This window comes from Manacus candei, unplaced genomic scaffold (assembly GCF_025592945.1).
Source record: "Manacus candei isolate 608988 ecotype Guabito, Panama unplaced genomic scaffold, ASM2559294v1 h1tg000035l, whole genome shotgun sequence".
NCBI lineage: Eukaryota > Metazoa > Chordata > Aves > Passeriformes > Pipridae > Manacus > Manacus candei.
The window spans coordinates 1,685,473-1,707,699 of record NW_026138083.1 but is presented as its reverse complement, the minus strand read 5'-3'; the positions used below and the strand labels follow the sequence as shown (position 1 = coordinate 1,707,699).

The 22,227-nt window shown below is 44.0% G+C and overlaps 1 protein-coding gene and 1 long non-coding RNA gene across 2 annotated transcripts in view; one reads left to right on the top strand and one right to left on the bottom strand.

Annotated features, from left to right (window-relative positions):
* Nucleotides 1–309: 309 nt before the first annotated feature.
* Nucleotides 310–2,002, bottom strand: RPS27A (ribosomal protein S27a). Its single transcript, XM_051793098.1, has 5 exons — nt 1,839–2,002; nt 1,531–1,585; nt 1,191–1,276; nt 763–894; nt 310–497 (listed from the first exon to the last, which is right to left on the bottom strand). The coding sequence occupies exons 1-5, from the start codon at nt 1,884–1,886 to the stop codon at nt 348–350; spliced, it is 471 nt and encodes a 156-aa protein (XP_051649058.1). The 5' UTR covers nt 1,887–2,002; the 3' UTR covers nt 310–347.
* Nucleotides 2,003–6,885: 4,883 nt separating this feature from the next.
* LOC127473463 (uncharacterized) overlaps nt 6,886–22,227 on the top strand; it is a 37,206-nt gene continuing 21,864 nt past the window's right edge. The window contains exon 1 of the long non-coding RNA XR_007905467.1: nt 6,886–7,002. This is a non-coding gene — a long non-coding RNA (uncharacterized LOC127473463). The remainder of the gene's footprint in view (nt 7,003–22,227) is intronic.

Below are 22,227 nucleotides of genomic sequence, written 5' to 3'. Positions count from 1 at the left end.
TGTACAGTATTTCAGCTCCCCCTTTCTCTAGCACTGACCCACTTGTAGACATGACTCTGGACCTCCTGAGCTCCTCTTTTTCCAGATCAGAACTACTGTCCTGTCTTATGTTAAGAGACCACTCCTAAGGTTAGCTGTAATGTTGTTTTTTCCCCCCTCTGCAACTGGTACCCCTTATTATTTAAAACAAGTTGCTTGCTTCAGTTTTAGAAAGCACCTCATCCCAGTTGGCAGCACCCAAAGCTTTGCAGGTTTTTCTCTTTACGAGCAGAGAAGAAACACAGCACCACAGAAAAAGAGACCCTTAAAAACCGTACAGAAGGTCAGCTCTTTATTGTGGGGGACATTCACTTGTCCTCTGGCTTGTTGAAGCAGTAGGTCAGACAGCACTTGCCACAGTAGTGCCTGTCAAAGTGACTGGCCATGAAGACTCCAGCCCCACACTCCTCCGACGGGCACTCCCGGCGCAGGCGGCTGATCTTGCCGTTCTCGTCCACCTGGGAAGGGCAAACAGGGACAATCTCTCAAACACCTTTAGCAGTAATGAGAATTCTGACTGTTTTTCATTGGCAAAGCAGCTTCTGTGACAGTTAATGCAAGCTCAGAAGTGCCCAGCTGCACCAGTGGGTTTCTCTTTCATTAAGCAGATGGGATATTTGCAGATGGAAGGACTTTGAATATTAAATACACCAGGCTCTGTGCAGAGCAGTTAAAAGCTCTGCTGAGAGCTGAGTTTTCATCAAGTTTCCTATTTCTACCTACCTTGTAGTACTTGAGCACTGCAAGCTTAACCTTCTTTCTCTTATGCTTGTTCTTCTTGGGCGTGGTGTAAGACTTCTTCTTTCTTTTCTTGGCACCGCCCCGAAGTCTTAGCACAAGGTGAAGGGTTGATTCCTGTTAGTAAGGCACATGAAAGAGGCTCAGAATGCTGTCTCAAGGCAAGAGCAGCATTTAAGCAGGCTTGCTCCTTTTATCCAGAGAAAGCAGGCCTCAAGTGCCAGGCACTTAGGAAAGCTCTTAAAAGGATTATTTGCTATTAAGGTGACATCCCAAGCCCCCAGCATCAATACTGCCCCCCAACCCTAAATCCATGGATTTGGTTGAAGATACTGGAAACAGTTTTGAGGCTGAGCAGCAAAGCTGACTCAGCTCTGACTGTGACTGTGCCAGCTCCTGCCTCTCCTACTCACTTTCTGAATGTTGTAGTCGGACAGTGTGCGTCCATCTTCCAGCTGCTTCCCAGCAAAGATCAGCCGCTGCTGATCCGGAGGGATGCCTAAGGGTGACACAAACCGGGAATAAATGAGGAACGTGCACTAGAACATGCTGCAACAAAAAAAAAAATTGCTGCAGACAATTACATCTATGCAGGACATAAATCAGTCCACAAGACAGATATATATCAATATAATATATAAAAAATATAATGTAGGAGTTTATATCATAGCATAAATAGTATATATTATATTTATTATTTATTTATTTATTTCGATCACTATATAATAATGAGTAAGTGCCTCTTGAACGTACCCTCCTTATCCTGGATCTTCGCTTTCACATTTTCTATAGTATCAGAAGGCTCGACCTATTTAATTAAACGGAACAAGAGAGTCAAAACGCGCTTCGCCTTTTACTGAGCCCAGGAAAGCCGCGGAACCACGCGGAGCTCCCGGCACACCCCCGGTGCTAACACGGCCCTTTCGAACCCCGCCGGGCAGCGCAGGGCCGGCGTTTCCCCGCGCATCACCCCGCCGTTCCCCCGCATATCCCGGGGATTCCCCGCGCATCCCGGTATCTCCCGGCGCATCCCGGAGCACCGGCAGGCAGCGGCGGCTCACCTCGAGGGTGATGGTTTTCCCAGTGAGGGTTTTGACGAAGATCTGCATGATGAGGGCTGTGCGGGCGGTGCGGGGCCGGGGCGCGGGGTGCCCGCGCTGCTCGCGGAATGGCGGCCGCGGCAGAGAGAGGGCCGTGTCCGGGCGCACGGGGTTTCCTTGCGCGCCGCGGGCGGGGCGGCAGGGGCGCCGGGACTACAGCTCCCGGCATGCCCCGCCGGCAGAGCCGCGCCCGCCAGCGCTGGGAGCTGTAGTCCGGCTGAGGGGCCGGGGGGCGGGAACCGCGGCTCCCACAGTGCACCGCGGCGCCGCCGTGAGGGGAAGAGGCGGGAGCGCCGTGAGGGGAGGAGGAGCCGCCATGACGCGACGGGGCGGGACTGTGGTGACGATAGGAGGAGGGGCTGCCATGAGGGGAGGAGGCGGGACTGTCGTGAGGGGCGGGGGGAAATTGCCATGAGGGGATGAGGCGGGGTCGTCGTGAGGGGAGGAGGAGCCGCCATGACGCAACGAGGCGGGACTGTCGTTTGGGGAGGAGGAAAAGCTGCCATGAGGGGACGAGGCGGGATTGTCGTTTGGGGAGGAGGAAAAGCTGCCATGAGGGGACGAGGGGGGATTGTCGTTTGGGGAGGAGGAAAAGTTGCCATTAGGGGAGGAGGATCCGCCGTGAGGGGACGAGGCGGGGCCGCCGTGAGGCGATGGGGGCAGCTGCCGTGAGGGGGCCGCCGTGATGGCGGGTCCCACATCCCCTCACAGCGGCTGAGGCGGGGAGGGTCCTCCCTGCCGTGAGGGAAGGGTCTTTCAGCCGTCGGTGCCGGTTCCTCTGCGCAATGTGGTGGCTGTCGGTGGGATTGTTGTTTTCGGGACGGCGGGTTTTCCAGGGAGCTGTGTATCCCTACGTCTGCCCTGCAGCGTGAAATCCCAGAATTCGGTGTCCCGGCCCCTGAGGAGGCAGTTTAAAAACACCTCACGGGCACTTGGCCACCTGTGATTCCCCGAGATCGATGCCAGGTTTATGTCTGGGTTCGTAGGGCAAAGATTTTTAAAATTGGAAAAGCTATGGGAAGGTTAAGAATAAAGGAGTTTTGAGAGTCACTTTCACTGGTTTGGAAATTACTCGTTGGGTGCTTTTTATGCTTATGAATGGAATATGGGAAAGGCTCTAGCGGAATGAAGACTTATTTACATGAGTACTGGCTGAGGCTATTTTAACAGTTTCATCCAAAACCATACAAATTAGTTCATTAACTCATCTCCTGGAGCCTGCTGGGTAACTGCTGCACAGAAACAACTCTTTTCTGTTTCTGGCCATTGATTAATTAGATTAGTTCTTCCCAAATCATGGATGTTCTGTTTTCTGTGTTCTCATACAGAAACTGTATGTTTTAAAGACCCTCAACCCCATCCTCCATTCCTTCCCAAACCATGAGGCTTTGCCTTTTCTTCAAAGGAAATCCCTGCAAACATAATACAGCCAAAATGGCATTCATGGAGTTTATTCTTTTATTAAATCCTAAAATCAATATGAGCATAGCCCAAACAAGCAATATCAACATCTGTTATTTTGGTTGCTATCAACCTTTCTCACGGCATTGCAGACTCCAGTTTTGCTTAAGACTCTATTCTCTTATGCTGTACTTAAAAACTACACAAATATAAGATTTCCACAGCCTTCCTTGGCTTAAAAAACTGTAATTACTAGAATACTAATTTCTTTCATTTCATTGTGGGTGTCAGTGCTACAGTTTCAAACACAATTACGCTAAAAACATGCTTAAACTCTAAGCCCTATCCCTTCCCTTGACCTCTGTTTTTCTGGTTCTGTGGGATGGGATACCATCATATTTGAATTTCTAGAAGTGTGTTTTTTGATTTAGAGAAGACATTAAGGTTTCAGAGATACTCTTTCATAATCCAGTGTAGATTTATTTGAACTGGTGAACCCCACCCAGAGCAGTCTAGTATTAAATTGATGTAATGGGTGCCTCTCTGCTGGGAGATTTCTGTGGAGAGAAGCAGCGTTGTTCAGCTCTAGCCCATATTTCAGTTCTAAACTGAGATTCTAAGCCACCTTGTGTGATGATGCTGAAATCATCCTTGTTCTGGTAGTTAAATCATCATGTGAAACAGTGTTTCTCAAGCTGTGCTTTATGGCCACCTTGGCAAGCATGAAGTATTACCAAACACGATGTGGGTAGACAACACTTTAGTTCCTCCAGGGTGGAAGAGTAAAAAGGAGCTTCAAGTGTTACATGTTTTTGTCTCAACCCTTGAGTTTTTCTTATTTTATTGTCTCCCCCATCCCACCGTGGGGGTGGCGAGTGGCCCTGTGGGGTTTAGTTCCCAGCTGGGGTTAAACCTCAGCACAAAGTTACAGAACACATTAGTAAAGCTGGATTGTTTTTAATACCTCATTTCTTCAGGTTAACCTGTTCTTTCATGAGTGTTCTACAGTGTATTTATTTTGGGTTTACCGGTGATATTTGTGGCCACATTTGTACAAAAAACATTTGAAGCGAATACAAATATGCCAAATTTCTTCATGTTATTATATTTCCTGGCCGTATTTCAGATAATTTTAAGGGAGGATTTTCAGGTTACCCTCTCTTCCAGTGTTTCTTGATTTTCTCATTCTATGAGATTTCTACTTACAGGAAAAAAACCCTGTTCTTTATGTATATATATTTTCAGGTAAAAGGTTAGATTTTAATGTCGCCACTTGCTTTTCCACAGTGTTCTGGGAAATTGGTCATGATCATTGTGGGGTTTTATGGTGTGGAAAGGGAGAAGTAAATACACAAATACATAATGATCTTGGTATTTGATTTTTCATAAGATTACTTCCTTTTGTTGAATAATGTTCTAACACTGCATTAATTCACTGTCTGAGTCAACAGTGGATTAGAAAGCCACACTTTATTTCTGGGAGCTACAGCTCTGTCTTTTATCTCAACCCATCACAGAAAGGATGGTTTGGGCTATTGGAGGAAATGGGCAAGGAAAGTAAACACAGCAAAACTTGAATAACAAACTTTCAAACCTGAATTTTTAACTCAACCCACATTCCAGCCTATAAATGACTTTGGATTCAGCACTCCTAGTTTATAATGTGATCTGAATAAAAGCCTTTCCTTCCCTGAAAATCAGGGTTTCTGCATCCACAGGTGGTGATTTGCATCTACTGTGCTTTTTGTGTCTTGCTCCAGTAAACTGCCCTTAACTTCAGTGCCTGCAGCTCCCCAGTCATTCTCTTGCTATTGTGCATTTCAGAAGTGATTTTGACTGTAAGCAGGGATTTTGGCCCTTAGGCTTTTTAAATTAAAATAAACACTATTTTCCTTATGGGTCTTTAATTTCATCACCTTTATTTTTTTTGCACTCAGGATTTGTAATCCACTTAGAAATCAGGGAATGATTCTGCAGTATGCTTAATAAGAATAGTAAAAAGGTTTTTTAGGGCAAATGCAGGATATTTAAATATGGGTTGGTTTGGTTTTTTTCCTTAGCTGCATTGTTATTCTAAATGATACCACCAATACTTTGGAAGAGTGGAATAAGACAGCAGTTGCTTGTGCAGAAAATAAGCATGAAAAGTAATCTCAGAAAATTGTATCGATTTTCCCCTCACGGGATGGAGTGTTTGAAAATTCACCTCTTGCTAGGCTGATGAACATGTTTTCTGGTAGTTGCTCTGCATAACAGCAGAGGGAGCACTTACAGCAGGCAAGTGAAGAATCCTCTTAGCTCTGTATGAACTGTGGGAAACGCTGAGCATCACAAACAGTGCTGAGAAAGATTTTGCCACCAAATATCAGTTATTTTTACATTTAATATGTCCACCTAAGAATGTGTGCAAGTTTGCATTTTGTTTAAAGTGAATTCTCAGTGTAGAAGAAAGCTCTGGAATGGTGTGGAAATGGCAGGCATCCACCTTCCTTTCTGTTCTTGCTTTGGTACCTCGGGTGTGTCCTTGCTGTAGTGCTGGAGGGAGAGACTGCACAAGGCGTGGTCTTTTGGGGTTTTTCACTGCTGGGCCATCACTGCAGTCATAGTGCAAGTATGATTATCGAGCTAATCTAACAAATCCTGCCAAAACACAGCAAGTGTCAGCCTAGAACAAAGGTAGGCTTTGGTTACGTGCTGCACCTGCTCCTTGGATTGCTGTGGGAATTGTCTGCTTTGAGGAGCACATTACACTGTAAGAGCCAGTAGGAGAGCTCAGCCCAGAGGGATTGTTAGGAGAGGGAAAGGAAGACAGTCTGCAGTCACACATTCCCTGGGTGCCTGCTGGCAGAGCCTCCTTTTAGCTCTCAGCCCACAGCCAGTATCAACAGGAAGAACACTGAATGTCACTCGCTGTTGTCACTGTGCTGCATGTTCCCAGATAGCAGATAGCTCTGTAATGAAGCTGGATGTAGCTACTGCTGTTTTGTTTCAGTTTTAGCACATTTTGGCACTCTTTAAAAGCTGCTGGGTCACCTTTATTATATGGATAAATCTGCAGAGTTAGGACTCACAAGAGAACTTCAGTTAAACGAGAAGGATTTTAAGTCTATGGATACTTAAATTATTGTGTGGATGAGAAACAAGGAAAGGTCTGCAAGTTCACTTTTCAACATGCAGAATAATATGTCCTATGAGTGTAACCCTTAGGTTAAATATACAAGTGTAGAGATGTTTGCTGAAATAAATTAGTGTTAAATATTTTTTTTTAGCTAGGCCTGCCACTTAGTGGTATGCTTCCAAATGCTCCTGAAGTATTACTGCTCTGAAGAGCTTGTAATCTATGCAGGTGTTATTAAGGATACACTTATTCTACTGAGCATTAGAACTGCTGCCTCGAGAGTGGTTCAAATCTATCAAAGACTGGCCAGTTCAGTGGTGTCTGAAGGGTGTTCAGTGTTGCAGACTCTTGGGTTGGTAAGGAGTGCAGGGAGCATAAAATGATTGTTTCCCAGATTGAGCTGGTTTTAGCTGCCCAGACTGTTATTATTGCTATAACAGAATTAGAACATTTATTACTGACACCTGATCTTCTCCTTAATTCAGGTTGGCAACACCCGAGTGACCACGGACTTCTCCACTTCCTGAATATGAAATGCAGAGCAGCTGAATTCCATAGGAGAGCTCTTTCCAGAGTCTGGGAGCATCACACAGGATGAAAGCAGAGGTCAGTGGCTGTCTCTCTTCCAAATTATATAATTTAATTTAATTATGAAGTTCTAGAATTTTGCTTGTGACCAACTTGCATTGTGAAGTTCAAAGCTGAGATATAATTAAATCCCAGGCATAAGCAAGGGATCCCAAAGCGTGGCCAAATATGCTTTGTATGCCAGGAATAGAGAGAGCAGGTGTAAACTCTCACAAGTAGTAATACAGCCTCATATGAAAAATGGACAGTCCATGCTAGATGAAAATGGATTTATTATTTCATATATTAATTGATACATTGCCATGCCTACTGAAACTTCAGGTTCAGTTTTCTCATTTCATTTTTCTGCTGGTGGATGTAATAATTTTACTGGTGCTGTTTCCTATATATGTAATGAGTGACAGAAGATCATTTTCTGTTTGTCACACCCATTATAAATGTTTGACCTCAGATACACTGTGTGTGTTGTAACTCAATTTACAGTGTAACATACATCAGATTTTGATCAAAAGCTTGAAAACAATGAATGGAAAGGTCAGTCACTGCCATTCTCAGTGCACAAAAGCTGACAGCATGCAAGAAAGCAGTGCAGATGGAACTGCCACCCTCCCCAGAGTGATTCCATGGCTCTGGTTTAATGTTTGCAGCAGCTGAGAAATGCAAGGCCTTGTTAAATTGAAGAAGATGGTGATGGGCCAAACCACAAGGTTTTATTCTTTTCCTTTCTAGCCATCTCCAGGGTGCAGCAGGGAATTCTAGCAGGGATGCACGATCAGGTGGCAGGCCCCAGGCTTCTGTTGTCGGCCTATCTTGTAGGCCAACAGTGGCAGTTTTGTATTAAACATTCCTTAGAGGCTGTAGAAAATGGTGCTACATATGAAAAGCAATGCAGGTGCAGGGTCAGATGAACACTCTCTGGAGCAAACAGCTGTTTCTGGGGAGGACTGTGCTGGTGTTACCTTATGTGCCTCTTTTTCCTTCACAAGAATTTGGTGTCTCCTAATCCAAGACTCAGTTGCTAATCAGCCACTGGGATTTAAAGTGATTTAGACCTGTGTGTTTTATTCAGCAACTTCAAGAATTTTCAGTCACTTCATCTTGAAAAACATAAAAACTGTCATAAAAATTCTCCTTGGCAAGGTGACAATACACTTTGACCCAGAGTCCATAAAAGCCAAGTGTATTTTAGTAATATTCGAACATCCAAAGTTATGTCCAAAGAAGAGGTAGAATTTCGTGAAAGCTAGAGACATCTGTAAATGGCCCAGCAAGTTTGGAGGGACAGTTTTGTAAGGAATGGAGTTTGTAAAATACTTCAAGAATGAACAAAATGTACAGTTACACAGCATCATGGTCCTCTGCAATTTATTATTGCCAAGCTCTGACCAGCTGATTTAATTATTTCTCTACTTGACTGGTGTGCTCCACTCACAGCCTCCAAATGCACACTTCACAAAGGTCAGCCACAGCTTTGATTTAATGGAGAAATTAGCACTGAATGAGAGATTAAAGGTACTGGAATGAGAAGAAATGTGAACTTAGTTACATAGCCTAGTGGCCAGGACACTTACCTGGGGGAGGAAATCATAAGCTGTTCTTCCTGCTTCGTGGAGTTGTTCTGTTTTAAAATTAATTCATTATTCATCTCCTATCTTTAATTCATTATTCACTGGAAAAAGTACAAAGCCCATCCAAGGTCTGCTTCCAGGTGAGTGCCCTTACCACATATAAGATGGTTTTGCTCCACTCCCCACTAAGACATTTCATTAGAGCTTGAGGAAGTGATAATATTACTTTTATTGCAGTCTTGTTTTTGTGAGATATTTTTTTTATGTTAGTCTGGCAAGTTTTATGGAGTAGAGATGGCCATAACTAAGCTTTTTGCGTGCTTTGATCACAAAGCTCTTATGTGATGTGAGAGTCAGGTTTGCTGAAGTTATCCACAGCCAAATAAAATTGGTGACACAGCTTTTACAGAATGCAAATCACAGGTAGGACTTTTTATAAAAGAGTTTGTATTGCTAAACAGATAAATGGTAAATGTATTGATGAGAGTTCATATTGATTGGAGTCTGTAAGTGCTATTCAGTGAGTCCTTTTAAGGGAAATCAGGATATTCAATTTTTTATGTTGTTTCTTCAAGGACTTCCCATTATTTCACTTCTGTCTTTCTTATACCCCCATGGGCCAATTATCCTCACCCTTTACATCTCAGCAGGGAGGGAGCAGTGCTTCCCTGAGGGCAGGTTAATGATCTTAGCACGGTGACCTAATCCAGTAAATGTGGGCTATTTCCAGCCCTCTGTAATCCCATCCAAATCCGTGACTCACACTGAGGGGCTTTGGCCTTATGCCTTTTCCTTCCCCAAACTCCAGGACCGTGAGCCTCCTTCCTGGTGTGAAGCCTGGATTTGCATCCCTGCTGGAAGAGGCAGCACTGGTGCACCTGGCCAACCACCTCCCAAGCACAATTCCCTATGTCCTAGATAGGTTAACACTGTTTTGAGAGATGGTTTTGAAACTCCCAGTTACACTGAGAAACCCCGATAGTTTCATTCCAAATCCATTGATGGAATCTGCCATCCAGTCACAGCACTCCAGACTTCATTAATTAAGGCTTCTCCCTGGACTGAGTAAGCCATAAATTCCAGACTGCATTTTGCTCTGGTGATATTCACTGACTATTCTGTTGGATAGCTGGAAATGGAAAAGTAGGTTATCTCTGAAGAAAGCAGAGCAGAAAAACGAAGGATTAGTTTCTGAGCTTTTGTGGTTGGGTCTGTCGAGCTTTGACTCCAGTTGTTCTCTATTTTTTGCTCAACAAAAATAAACATAGTCTAAATTATTTTTTTTTAAATAGCACTATAAATACAGTGCAGGGGCCAGGATTAGCAAGCATGCAGCTGCTGAAGGCTGTTGGGTAAGCTGGAGTAAATTAATTCTGAATGAAGCTCACATTGAAATGAAATTTTAAAGGTCAAATCATTTCCCAGTAACTCACCATTAACGCCTGGTGTGTAACTGCAACCTCTAACTAACTGTGCTTCTACTTCAGAAGCAATAAAAAAGAAAGTGGAGTGTCATAGTAGCTGTGCTTATTTAAGAAATATCAGCACAGACTATTCCATACTTGATGTTCAAAGTGATAATTGCTGCAAAGCAGGCAGCACTGCCCAGCCCTCCCTCCTGTAATCAGCAGAGCAGCAAGTAGCCAATTACAGTCGTTTTGATCGTAAACCATCGTGAGAGGGGGGGAGGCAACCCGTGGAGTTTCATAAACTGTAGGAACACAAAACCTTGTAAGCACAATGCTATTTAGAAAAAAAAAAAAAAAGGATTTCTTCCAATAAAACAATATTGGAAAAGAAATCTCCGCTGGACATCTTGTAGAGATTATTATTTCTTGCACAGCAATGGCAGCGAGACTACATTCTCATTTTCCCAGATATTGCTCAAGTACCAAGAGGCAGACAGCAAAGATGAAAAGAAAGCACAGTACAAATATTGAAGTGGATCTGCAAAGGTCATTGATAGACACTTTTGTTCTGGTTACTTTTCTGAATTGTAAAATACACAGTGAAAAGAGCAAAGGGTGGGAGAGACATAGCATAATAATCTGAAATTTCCAGGGTGGATTATTCCGATTCTGGAGATTAATTACCAGTTAATGTGTGTGTCTGAGTGCTATCAGGACCAGAATTAAAGTGTAACAAATGTGGCTGCATTGTGAATATAACCTGGGTGTGTCGATAAGCCAAACTACTCATCTGACAGTCTTGAGTGTTAGGTTATTATCTGCATAATTGAACAGAAATGTAAGGTGGCTGTGACATCCCCAGCACCTAAACCAGAGGTTAGACCCAGCCCAAGGCACCTGGCCCAGCTGAACTGCTCATCTCCTGAGGCTGCTGCTGTCACACGGCTCGGGGGCAGAGCAGGGGCTGGTGCCGATGGCTCTCAACCGGGCCAGAGCCCTCGCCCTGCTCCCCTCCGCAGCTGCCGTTGCTCGGGCAACGCGATCGTTCAGCAGCACAAAAACACAGAAGGAAACTGTAAAGAGTGGGAGGAGAAACATCTCCCAGGGGCTGCAGAAAGGGTGGAGGAAGGAGGAGGGAGAATATCAGTACATGTTTCAGAAAAGATGTTTGCCCTTGTTGTATAGACAATGGTGCCCGAGGCTCCTTCGAAGCACTTCAGTTAAGCTTCTGTCTAAATTTCCCATTTGGAGCAGCTTCTTTCCCTCCTTGGCTTTTGCAGGAGGTGAGCAGATTGAATGAGGTGACATGTGTTCATATCCTCCTGGAATGGCACCCTGAAGGAGTCACGTAGGTGCCTTTACCTCCCCGTAGGTGTCTATGATCGTCCTCTTTTAGGAGTGAGAAAACATGAAAAGAACAAAAAGCACAACCCCCCACACTTCCCACTAACATTTCTGACACTGCCTTTGCAGTATCGATCTCATTATCAGCCCCGGGAAAGGTGAGGACTTGTTACTGGCATTTCTTTAGACTTTCCACTGATGAGAAACGTTTCCTGGTTCTAAACATTACCTCCTCATTATAGTTGGATTTAATAGCTGTTACTTTTTATTTCATCAGTAACAGAACGTGAACACTGTAGGCTTTAGTGCAGTCTGTCTTTGCAATTCTGATTTCCAGTTAATTAAAATTGATTGGCTGAACTGACATTTATATTTTTCACATCTTATGAAGGATCCAGGTTTTCCCTCACATAAATTTTACTGTTGTTCTCTGTTAGCTGCTTTGTGCAAAAAAAGCTTTGCATTATGTCTGATACAGTAAAAAAAGCATCTTAATCTTTAGAAGTTGCATTTCAGTCAAAGTTAGTATCAACAACTAGATTTCTCTTCTTAAATGTGATGAATTATATTGTTTGGATCAACTTGCTTGTTTTCACAGTTGTTTTTGGAAAATTCTGGAATGAATTCTTAGAGTGTTGCCAACAAAAATCTTGATCCCAACTGTATGATTAGCACTTCTCATGTTGGCCAGTATTATTATCTCATTACTTCCCTTGTAGAAAATTTACATGTGTTGTCTCTCGTCTCAGACAGCAAATTCCTTGGAGCACTGATTGTCTTTTGTTCTATATATAGTGCCCTGCAAATGAAGTCTTGTTCATGATCAGGGCTCTTGTGCAGCGTGGTAACAGAAATCATAACCTCCTCCTCTATATTTGTCCATTGAAACCAGTGGCAAAGGCAGCAGCAGAACAAGGATGTAACAAGAGTTGTTTGGGCTGTGGAGCACCCCCAGGCCCTGCAGGGTGCTGGTGGAAGTGGCTTTGCCACTGCTTTGGAACAAATATTCATTCAAGGTTTCACACTTGCCTCCATGTTTGAAGTACTTCTCTTGATAGGAACAGTTTGCTCAGTTTGTATCAGTCCCTGTAGAGGGAATTCTTTGGAATGAGATACTGAGTTTAGAACACAAAGAGGAATAAATAGAATTTATTAGATCAGGGTAGGGACTGGTGAGATAAGTGGGAAAGTGTCAGAAGGGAAGGAAAAGTTATTTAAGAGTCACCTGGAAGGCAATGAGGGCTTTGGAAAGAGCAGGACAAGAGAGCTGAGGAAAGGGGTGGTGATTCTGTGCTGGAAACCCAAGGCACTTAACTGGTGTTTCATGTCTTGTGGCAGAGCATCCAGGATCTCACATTTGATGGAAAGCTGCAACTTTGTACCATGAATGTGTGATATTATTCCATAAAAATGTGTGTTTCATGTCATCAGGTACATAAATGGTTGGTTTCCTTTTGTTACCCTTCTCATCAGTGAAGGAGTGGATGGCTCAGGAACAGGAAAGGTGGAGAGGGACAGTGTATGGCTGCACAGAAAGGAGCTGAAAGAGGAGTAAGTGGGGAAGGAGGAGAGAGAAGAGGAAGGTTTAATATTGGTTTTGAACTTGGAGAGGATACAGAAATTTAAGGAATCATAGGCAATCCTTGAGCTGTGACAATCAGATAATGTGGAGGTTTCTGAGTAAAGAGCAAGAAAGCAACCATGAATTTAAAAAAAAAAGAAGGAATGTCAGAAGACAGGCATAGCTTTATTTTTCAGGTAGAAAAGACTGTCATCCAGGGGCCCTCCAGGTGACAGTGTATAGCTTTTATGCCTTTCCTTTTTAATTCCTCTAGAGGAGTCTCTTGTTTTGGGTTTGGGTTTTTTTTTTTTAGTATACAAAAAGCTCCTTTTCACTCAGCTTCTCAGTAGAAGGAAACAGAGAAGCCCAAAGAATTAATGGAATTGTTTACAGCCATAACAGTATTGAAATGAACTGAAAGCTCAGAAAGGTTAAATTATGCTGGTTATGAGGAGGTATTTCTTATCAGTGTGAATTTTATGGCAGTGTTGTTCAAGGGAGATTATAGTTTTCTGCTTTGGGATATTTGCAACTGGAGTGAAGAGCAGACCAGAGAGATGGTGGTGGTTTCTGACCAGTGCCATGTGCTGCTCAACCAGCAGAGCTTTGTCTGCATTTGCAGCAGGTCTGTACCTTTAACTGGACTCACAGACCAGTAATGCTGCCTCAGTTTGCATCCCAACAGTTGCATTCCAGGCTGGGAGCTGAAGTGCCATCAGGAACTGGCAGCTGCTCATGGAATATTTGAACGTGGAGGTTATATTCAGGATTTTCCTTCAGCGCTGGGTATGGGTATAAATATTCTTACGCAGCAGGATTAATACATCCTTCATTAGTTGCACATGTCCAAATCCTCTTTGCATTGAGATACTTACAGGGTGGGTTTAGTTATTCTTAGGGTTGATCCTTTGGCAAAAAAAAATGTATGACGGGGTTTAATAGTTGTACACTTGCTTTTGCTAAGCCCAGCTATTAAATATACTTCTAATTTCCATTTGGTGAGTGTAAGCAATTCCTCCTCATAGCTGTGGTTGTAGGAACAGGTTTGTATTTTTCGTCAGCTAATGTTTCCAAACTGAGTTTTGTGTCATCTCCAGAGAATTTGAGAGCTGAATTTCTTCCTCATTCCATAGTTTACATATGGCAGAAGGTTTGTTTGAAGAGGGACAGCTCAATGGTCTTCTCATTCTAAAATGCTTCTGGAAATCGCCTGTTTGATTCGTACACTTGTAAATTTAGATTCTGTTTGTCACACACGAACAATGCCGAATTCTCTTGTGCCTTCTGGGAATATGTGACTCTTAGAGGTGTTTATTCTGCTGGGTTTGGAATGACAGACCCGTACAAACAGCAGTTTGTTCTTTCCAGAACAGTGTGTGGTGCCATTGTCTGCAAAGAGACAATAAGTCTGGATTAGGAATAGGCATGAACTGGAGTATTACGTGCCTGTGCTTCTGAGCTGCAGGGAAATAGGGATTCAGGGACATAGGGATTCATGGTTTGGAGTCCAGATCTCGGCACAACACACACCTTTAGCTGTGGTTAAGAAGGTGAATCACAGCCTTGGCTGCTGGTCAGAATGACCACAAGGCTTAGAGTCGTGTTCGCAGTCGAGACCTACATTTTGTGGCTTGGGATCAGCTGTTGGGTAAAGGTGTGAGAGCAGCAGCATAAACAGAGCAGGTTGTGGGCTTAGGAGCTTGGACGAAATGTCACCTTCGGCTGCTGGTGGCAGGAAGCTTCTGAGCACGGAGGCTGGCACCGCTGAGTTTGTTCTCTGGGCGGCAGCGTGAGAGCTGGGGCGGGTGCCTGCAGGTCCCGGGGTGGGATGAGAGGCCAAGGTGCTCCCTTGGACCTTCTGCTCCTGCGGAGGTGGGTGGGCTGTCCTGGCCCACCTTTAGCTGCCAGGAGCGGCAGTGGGGAGGACTAGATCTAAAGATCTGTTTCCAGAGCTCTGCTGGACCCGCGGGGGACCCGCTTCCGCCTCTGGAAGGGAAAACGCCTGTCGGAAGAGCCGAGGTGTGAGGGATCGGTAAAGTGCCGGCAGGTGGTGCCCGAGAACACCGAGTGCGACACTGAGTGTCGGCTCCGTGTCACCGGGCTCTGCTCCCAAGGACCTCCGCTGGCATGTCTTCGAAATTAATCCATAGAACTACAAGTAGTGCACCAAACCCACCGTGTTTGAACCGAAAGTGCCTGCGGGCTGCTTGCAGTGCAGGGACAGGACAGGGACAGACAAGCACCGCAGGATTCCAGAGCCTAATGCCCAAGGCAGGAGGGAAAAACCCCTCCATCCCGATGTGGCTTCACTTCAAAAGCAGTGACTTGTCTGAAACAAATGCATGTGGTGAATAAAACCCTTATAAAGCCTTCAGAAGGCCGGGCCACTGCAAATAAATAATTGCACGAGTGTGTGAAGGGGGTGGTATGTCAGGAATGATTTTTGTGCTTAGTCATGCTTTGCAACGTGTTCAAGGATTTCTTTGCTCTTACTTTGGGAGGAATAAGATGGGATGCCTAGATGTGGGAGCTTTCTTCTCTGGCTCTCAGCACTCAGGTGAAAACACAGAGGGATTAAAGATGGATTAGATAAGCATTCTTGAGGGAGTAGAGAACTCTGGGAACAGTGCTCTGGCCTAGTAATTGTGAAGGAGGCAAAAAGCTGCCTGGCCCTTTTCTGGTTGGAAAAGCACAGTATTTATATTGCTTTTATCTGATGGGCAGTTTGCTGCTTGTTTGTTTGGTTTGGTTGGGTTTGTCGAATTTTTTATTCCCCCCCATATCTTTCTTTTTAACCATTTCAGGTACCAAATAAGTCTTCAAGTGTCTGCTGAGGTGTCCTTTCCCTGATTTATCCCACGTGCCTTAAAATGTCGGTAGGACTGGAAAGAAAACTGTGACCCATAAATGAATACTAAAACTGTCATGTAATGCCAGCTTGTCAGGATACAAACTTTTACTTTTAGGCAGTTTATTCTCTAAGGCAGAGTTCTCTGCCTGATTATTTCAGAACTTTATTGCTGGATTCAGTGGGAAGAAAACAAGGCCATACCATGAATATACTTTATGCACGCATTTTGATTTAATCTTGTATATTTGCTAGATGATGGGTGTGGAGGATGGTCAGAGGATGTAATTATTATGTGTTAATTAGTGCCCTAAAGCTACATTTAATTAAACCCTTCATAGCAACAGATTACAAATATTCCTGAGAAATAAATTCCTCTTTGAGCAGCAGGGCCGTTGTAGCTCAGCCTGACTGCAAACCCACAGACTGACATCCTGCACCATCCAACGCTGATTTTTCTGTGGGGAGAGATAAGAACACGGGGAACAAAGGGCACAGTGTCAGTGTCACCATTTTAGCAGCTGAATCCATTCTGTTTGTCTCCTGCCAAACAGCCTATTAAACCTTTTAGCATTGTGCTGTCTGTGACACTGGGAGTTGGGCCCATTTGGACTAATAGCTTCACTGGGAAAGTAGCAGGAATACCCTTCATTAGTCCTACACAGAGAATCAGGCAGAGTACATGGAACAGAAGTTGCTTAAAATATGTTGTTTTCAGTGTATTGTACTAACTACCTCTGTTTTTCACATGGAGCATAAATGGCATATCACTAAAGTTCTGCATTGGATTGAAAGGATGCAATTGGGGTCTATAATTTCCATTTATTCTATGGCTTCTGCCAAACTAAGTGACCCTTTACTAGCCCCTTTTTCTCTTTTCTTCCATGTGCCCTCTTTTCAAAGTGCCCCTTGTAATTCTCAGTGCAGTCCAGGATGGCACAAAGGAAATGTGCCAGGCTGAGCAAACTCCATCACCCAGACGAGTCAAAACATTTCCTCAGCCGTGCTACACTTTAGGCAGTGACATGTTACCCTCTCATTAGGTTTTCTTCCTTATTTAGCAGTGCTTCAGAAATGCACTATTTGCTTAGGCACCACCATTTGTTTCACAAAAAACACTTGTTTTTTCCCACTGATACTAGTCAAGAACCCAAACTTGGTTTGGTTTCCCTGAGTACAAATACTATCAGAGGTTTAAGAGTTATGGTATTCCTTAGAAACAGATCTCAAAGACTTTCATCCTGCTTAGTTGGGACCCTGAGTTCCTATGAAATTGCAGAGTGCAAGGTACTGCAGGAATGTGCAGGGAGTGAACTCTTATTCATGGTGAGATGCCCCGCTGTGCTGATGCAAAAACCTAATCACACATAAAGGAGTCAGAGGTAGATGTGTAATCTGTGAATATTTAGTGAGAATTAAAAGTAAAACTGTGGCAGTAAAACATCTCAGATCCTGTGAAAGCGTTGCTACTCACTGTGCACACTTGGAAGAAAAACCTTTGAGTAGCAGGTGCTTTTGGAGGCACTGGAAGAAGAATTCTGCTGCACAGTGTCTGACATGTTATTCCATGAACAAAGCCAACCTTCAGCCTCAGCAAGGCAGACTTGTGCTCTAGATTAACAAAACAATGAAATAAAAAATAAATCATCACCAATCAGTGAGTAGAGAGGGAAACCTGCCCTGATTTGCCTGTGTAAATGCAGTTCCTCCCCACTGTGTCCCTGGGTCATTAGATACTCTTTAATCAGGTGCTGTGGGAAACACCTCAGCAAACCCACACTGGCATTTCTCCTGTCCACACTTGTCATGCCACACTGTGCAAATGTTGACATTCCCACGCATTTGTTCCGTGCATTTCTCTTCTCTCTAGCTCCCTCCCCAGATAATTCAATAATTAAACAGCTTATTACCTGCAAAGGTCTATTGGCCAGTCAGTGACTTCCATCTTTCATTGTAACTGGTGCCAATCTCTGTGTTTTAAGCATTGGGAAAGAGCTGAAGCTGTTCTATTACACGGTCTAGTTCCTCACACCCAGTTGGTGTTTGCAGAGGTACTGCTGTGCTTTGCACATCCATTTCCTGCCATCTTCCTGGTAAAATGAGGGTTTCCTCTGCCAGGCTTTCAAATCACCAGTGCTAACGAGGCAGGCTGAGAGGTCTAAGCTGATAGAAGATTTTGTCCCCAAAGCTGCAGTCTGGGGAAAACCCACAGTAAATTCCTGGTCCCCATATGCTGTTGCACAGAACAACATGTGGTGTCCTGCCATCCTTACCAGGGAAGTAGCATTTGGGAGGTGAGCTCTGTCTGGCACTAAGAGGATGGATTCATTTCTGCAGGGCTTCTGTACACAGCCATCAGTTATTCTGGTATTAATTCCAGGCTCTGATTATTGTGTAGAATGAACTGAGCTTGAGGCTTCCAGGGGGAAAAAACCACCAGAAGAGAGAAAATTCAGTGTTTCCTCTCCTAGCATGTGCTTTAAGAAAAGGAGATATACAAATTCCTTTGGACTTCTTTATTCCACACTGCAGTTACAGCTTCCAGCACTCAGCCCTTTGCCCCATGGTGGGCACTGCAGTGCATCTCAGAACACTGACTGCTGCCACCGTCTGTGTCTCACTCATGCACTGGGTTTGCTTTCATTTTCAGAACAGTCCATCCTGAATTTCCTTGTCACGCTGAAGGCTTCTGCATTTGGGTTTGCTGAGCAAACTTCCCAGCTCCTCCTTAAAGGCTTGCAGGAAGCCTTCCTGCTGAGGCCCCACTGTTAGGTAATTGAGGTTATTGTAACACCTTACTTGAGGGGCATACAAGAGAACAGACTCCCTCTGATATTCCAAAATAAATGCTGACACAGTTCTTCGGTTAAAAAAAGTTTGTCAGAATATTTTAGAAACTAACAATTAGATGCTAATATTTCTAGACTAACAGGAATAGAAATTAGAATTAATGAGTCCTCTGCAGGTACATCTGTCACATATTTAAGGATATGAGGCATATTTCGTGCTCCCAGCACTCTGCCAACATTATGCAACCCTCGTAATAGCTCTGCAGTAAATACCAGTCTTGCTGTGCTGCTGGAGAAAATGAAACTCGGTTCCCAGGCGTGACACCGAGTGTGTCTCCCCCTGAAGTCGCTGGATAGAGATGTTGCTGGGCCCACCTGTGCAAACGTGTGGCCCGCTGGACTCGCTGGATTATTTGTGACTGGCAATGTCCTTGTCCAAACCACCCTCCCAGAGCAGAAACCCTGACTGCCATAGCTCTTCCTGGCCTGGCTGAGTGCATCACTTTGCACTTGCTGAAGCCCCAAATACAGAGAAGCAGCAACTTCCAACTATGCCTGTTGAGCTGCTTATGGCTCCTGGGATAAAGACAGAGATAAATGCTGGATAAATATATTTGCTTACAGAACGAAGTTTTAACCTGGAATGACACTGTTGAGTGCTAATTAAGTGACCTGATTTGTCTCTGTTACCATTCTCCCTGTGTACAATTACAGTGATAATTGCACTGTCTTAGAAGAAACTGGAAGGATAAATATTTCTCTGGTGCTGAGACAGTGTTGATCCAGTGGAAATAAGTCTTAATGTTTCTTCTGATAGAATGAGAGTGCCCAGCTAAGGTGCCAAGCACTGCTGTCCTTGGGATGGCACAGACACTGACAGGGGCATCCTGTGTTCATTCCAAATAAACCGAGAGGTACTGGGCTCTTCTCTTCCAGTCTTTCCATGATTTACAACATGACCATAAACAAGTTGGCCATATTAAATTCATTTAACCTGAAACGTCTAAAAGAGTTGACTCATAATTGGAAAATTGTTTGAAATTCGCTGCTTTTACTCCTTTGGCTTACTCTCATTTTCAGTCACAAGTGATATAACTGTTGTTACTATTACTATTAGTAGTTTTTGGTGTAACAGTTGAGTATAAGGAACACAGGCAGGATAGTTTCAAGAGCTGCTGCAGTTCTGCCTGTGAGGTTGGTGTTGGCAGGCATTGCATTAACTTCCCCAAACCAGAAGACCCACTCCCAATTGCTTTGAGCGTGGTCCTGGGAGATGTTTGGGCTTGTTTTAGAGCTACCACGCTTCAGGACAGGCTAATTCCATGTGTGAGCATGGCAGATATTTTCAGGCATAGAGGGGACCCCAAAGAGAAGCCTGAATTTGGATTTTAACTTCCCTCACATCTAGGGGCTGTTTGAAGGTCTGTGTGGATCCCGTTGAAAGCTTGATTTCTGAAGTTCAGTTCTAGGTCTGAATTTTCCCTAGGCTAGAAATAAGGAGAATTTTTGTCCACCTAGATGTCTGGTGTGTATTCTGTCTTTGACATCACTGTTGGCAGACTTGACAGAATGGAAAACCTTTCATTTTGTGTGTTAATGGAATCTCCATTTACCCTGTGTGATAAAAGCTTTTGTCATGAACATAGAAAGAGTATGCCTCATATTTGTGTTCTTAAACTGCATATAATAAATTACTTCTTATCCTGGGAAACAGGGGACTGCACTTCATGGAAACATTTTGGTTTCCAGAAATATCTCACGCTGCCCCTGAGTTCAAGAATACCTTTTTTTTAAGGATATAGAAATCAGAGCTGTTGATGAACTGTTGGTGTCTCACCACTGTTGGTGTCCTGGACTAAAGAAACCACTGTGCTTCTGTTGCTGTTGTTTTGCTTTGTTTTTGAGCTGCAGCATCTGAAAAGACCGTTTTTAATAAGGAAAAGTAAACCAAGGGTGATGCCATCCCGGGATAGTCCTGCTGACTGCAGTCACTGCTTTTCTCCCTCAGGCCGTGTCTGCACTGGAAATTACAGTGTAGCTTCCAGGGATCCAACCTGACCCTGAACTAGATTGTCCAGAAACAGGGAAAATGAGCCCATGGCAGAGTCTCCTCGGGATGGCTGCAGCCAGAGAGCCTCTGGGGCTCAGTCAGACAGGCCAGGCTCGTTTAAAACTTGTCTGAGTTTCTATACCCTGTATCTCAGGCTTCCCTAGGGATCTATCCAGTTCTGCTCTTCCCTCTTTAATCTAGGGAGAATGTTCTCTGTGTGTCAGCTGTGAATAACAAATGTTAGGTGGGGCCAGGAGTTTTTGTACAATATCTTGAATTTCTTAAGAGCTGCACTGTTATCAGTGACCAGGCAAGAAAAATGGAAGGGGATCATGTCTCGTGTCCGTGTTCCATCTAAAAGAGATGTTGAAACTGCATCAAAATAGCAGTAACTCTGTTTTGATGCTACTAAAATAAATTCCTGAGAATCAATGAATGAGAAGAAAATGTTTTTAATTCTTTTGATCTAATCTGTGGAGTTTAATTAGGTATCCAGTTTTAAATCCAGTTATGTTTGCATGTGGCTTTGGCCCTGCCTCTTAATTCAAGAGACCATGTGACCATGTTATTCTCTCTGTAAATGGCCTTTAAGGTTCAAATGCCCATCAGAAATATCATTAGTTTTCTTTGTAACCTTTTTTTATTTTATTCCTGTGAATTTGTTCGCTGACTTTCTACGAACTGTGAGTAAGCTTCACTTACAAAATGGAAAACCAAGCAAACTTAGTCAGCCAAACTGACTGTTCCTTGCTGTTCCTCTTTCTCAGAAGTGCATCTCAGGTTGACCAAGGGCTGCATTGTCTCTCTGCCTCCTCTTTACAAAAAAGATTTGGCACCTGGCGTATCACTGCCATTTGTGAGGATTTAAATTGTAGAGAGAGTGAACTGAGCTGGGCAGTGTTCAGCACCCTGCTCTCAGCCCGGGCTGTGTCCTTTAGGCCCACTGGGGTCACAGCTCTGATTTGGCTTCAAGGAGCAGCTTAAGCAGTGAGAATAATGACAATGCAGAGCAGAGACTGTGAAACCCCAGAGCAAGGGCCGTGTTTGCTCCTGTGCAGGTCAGGTGCCAGTCTGAGCCCTGCCTCCACAGCTTTGGCAGCTGGGCACCTTGAATTGTTCTAGAGGTGTCTTGGTCTCATGGAAAGGGAGAGTCTGACATAAACCCAGGTTGACAAGTATCAGCTGTGCTAATTTCAGCTAGAATTAGAGATTTGCATTTGGACCTGTGTGTGTTTTGGGAACACTGTGGATAGTGGTTTCTCCAGTTTTGATTCCTGTTGTTTTGTATCCCCAGCTTTTGATTGAAAGGAATTAGTCCCTTCCAAAGTGGCAAAAACAACTTGTGAATGTCTAGACCTGCTCATCTTTATGCAGCTCCTCTGATATACAGATGTTTGAGATAACCTCCATTTATAACCAAACTTCCACCTACCCTTTTGATTTTACTGGGATTTGACTGTGGGAAACACGTCTGTTGTATCCACTGTCTGGAACAGCCAGGCACACAAGCACACACTGCAGAAATTAATAGTGCCTCATGTGTTCAGCTTCTCTGGATTCCTCTGTCTCCTCTGGCAGTTATCTCACTGGATTTCCTAACAGGGCAGCTCATGCATTAAAGATCCCTATTGATCAGCCATGGGTTGCAGAAGTGCTCTTCAGACTTGGCCCAGA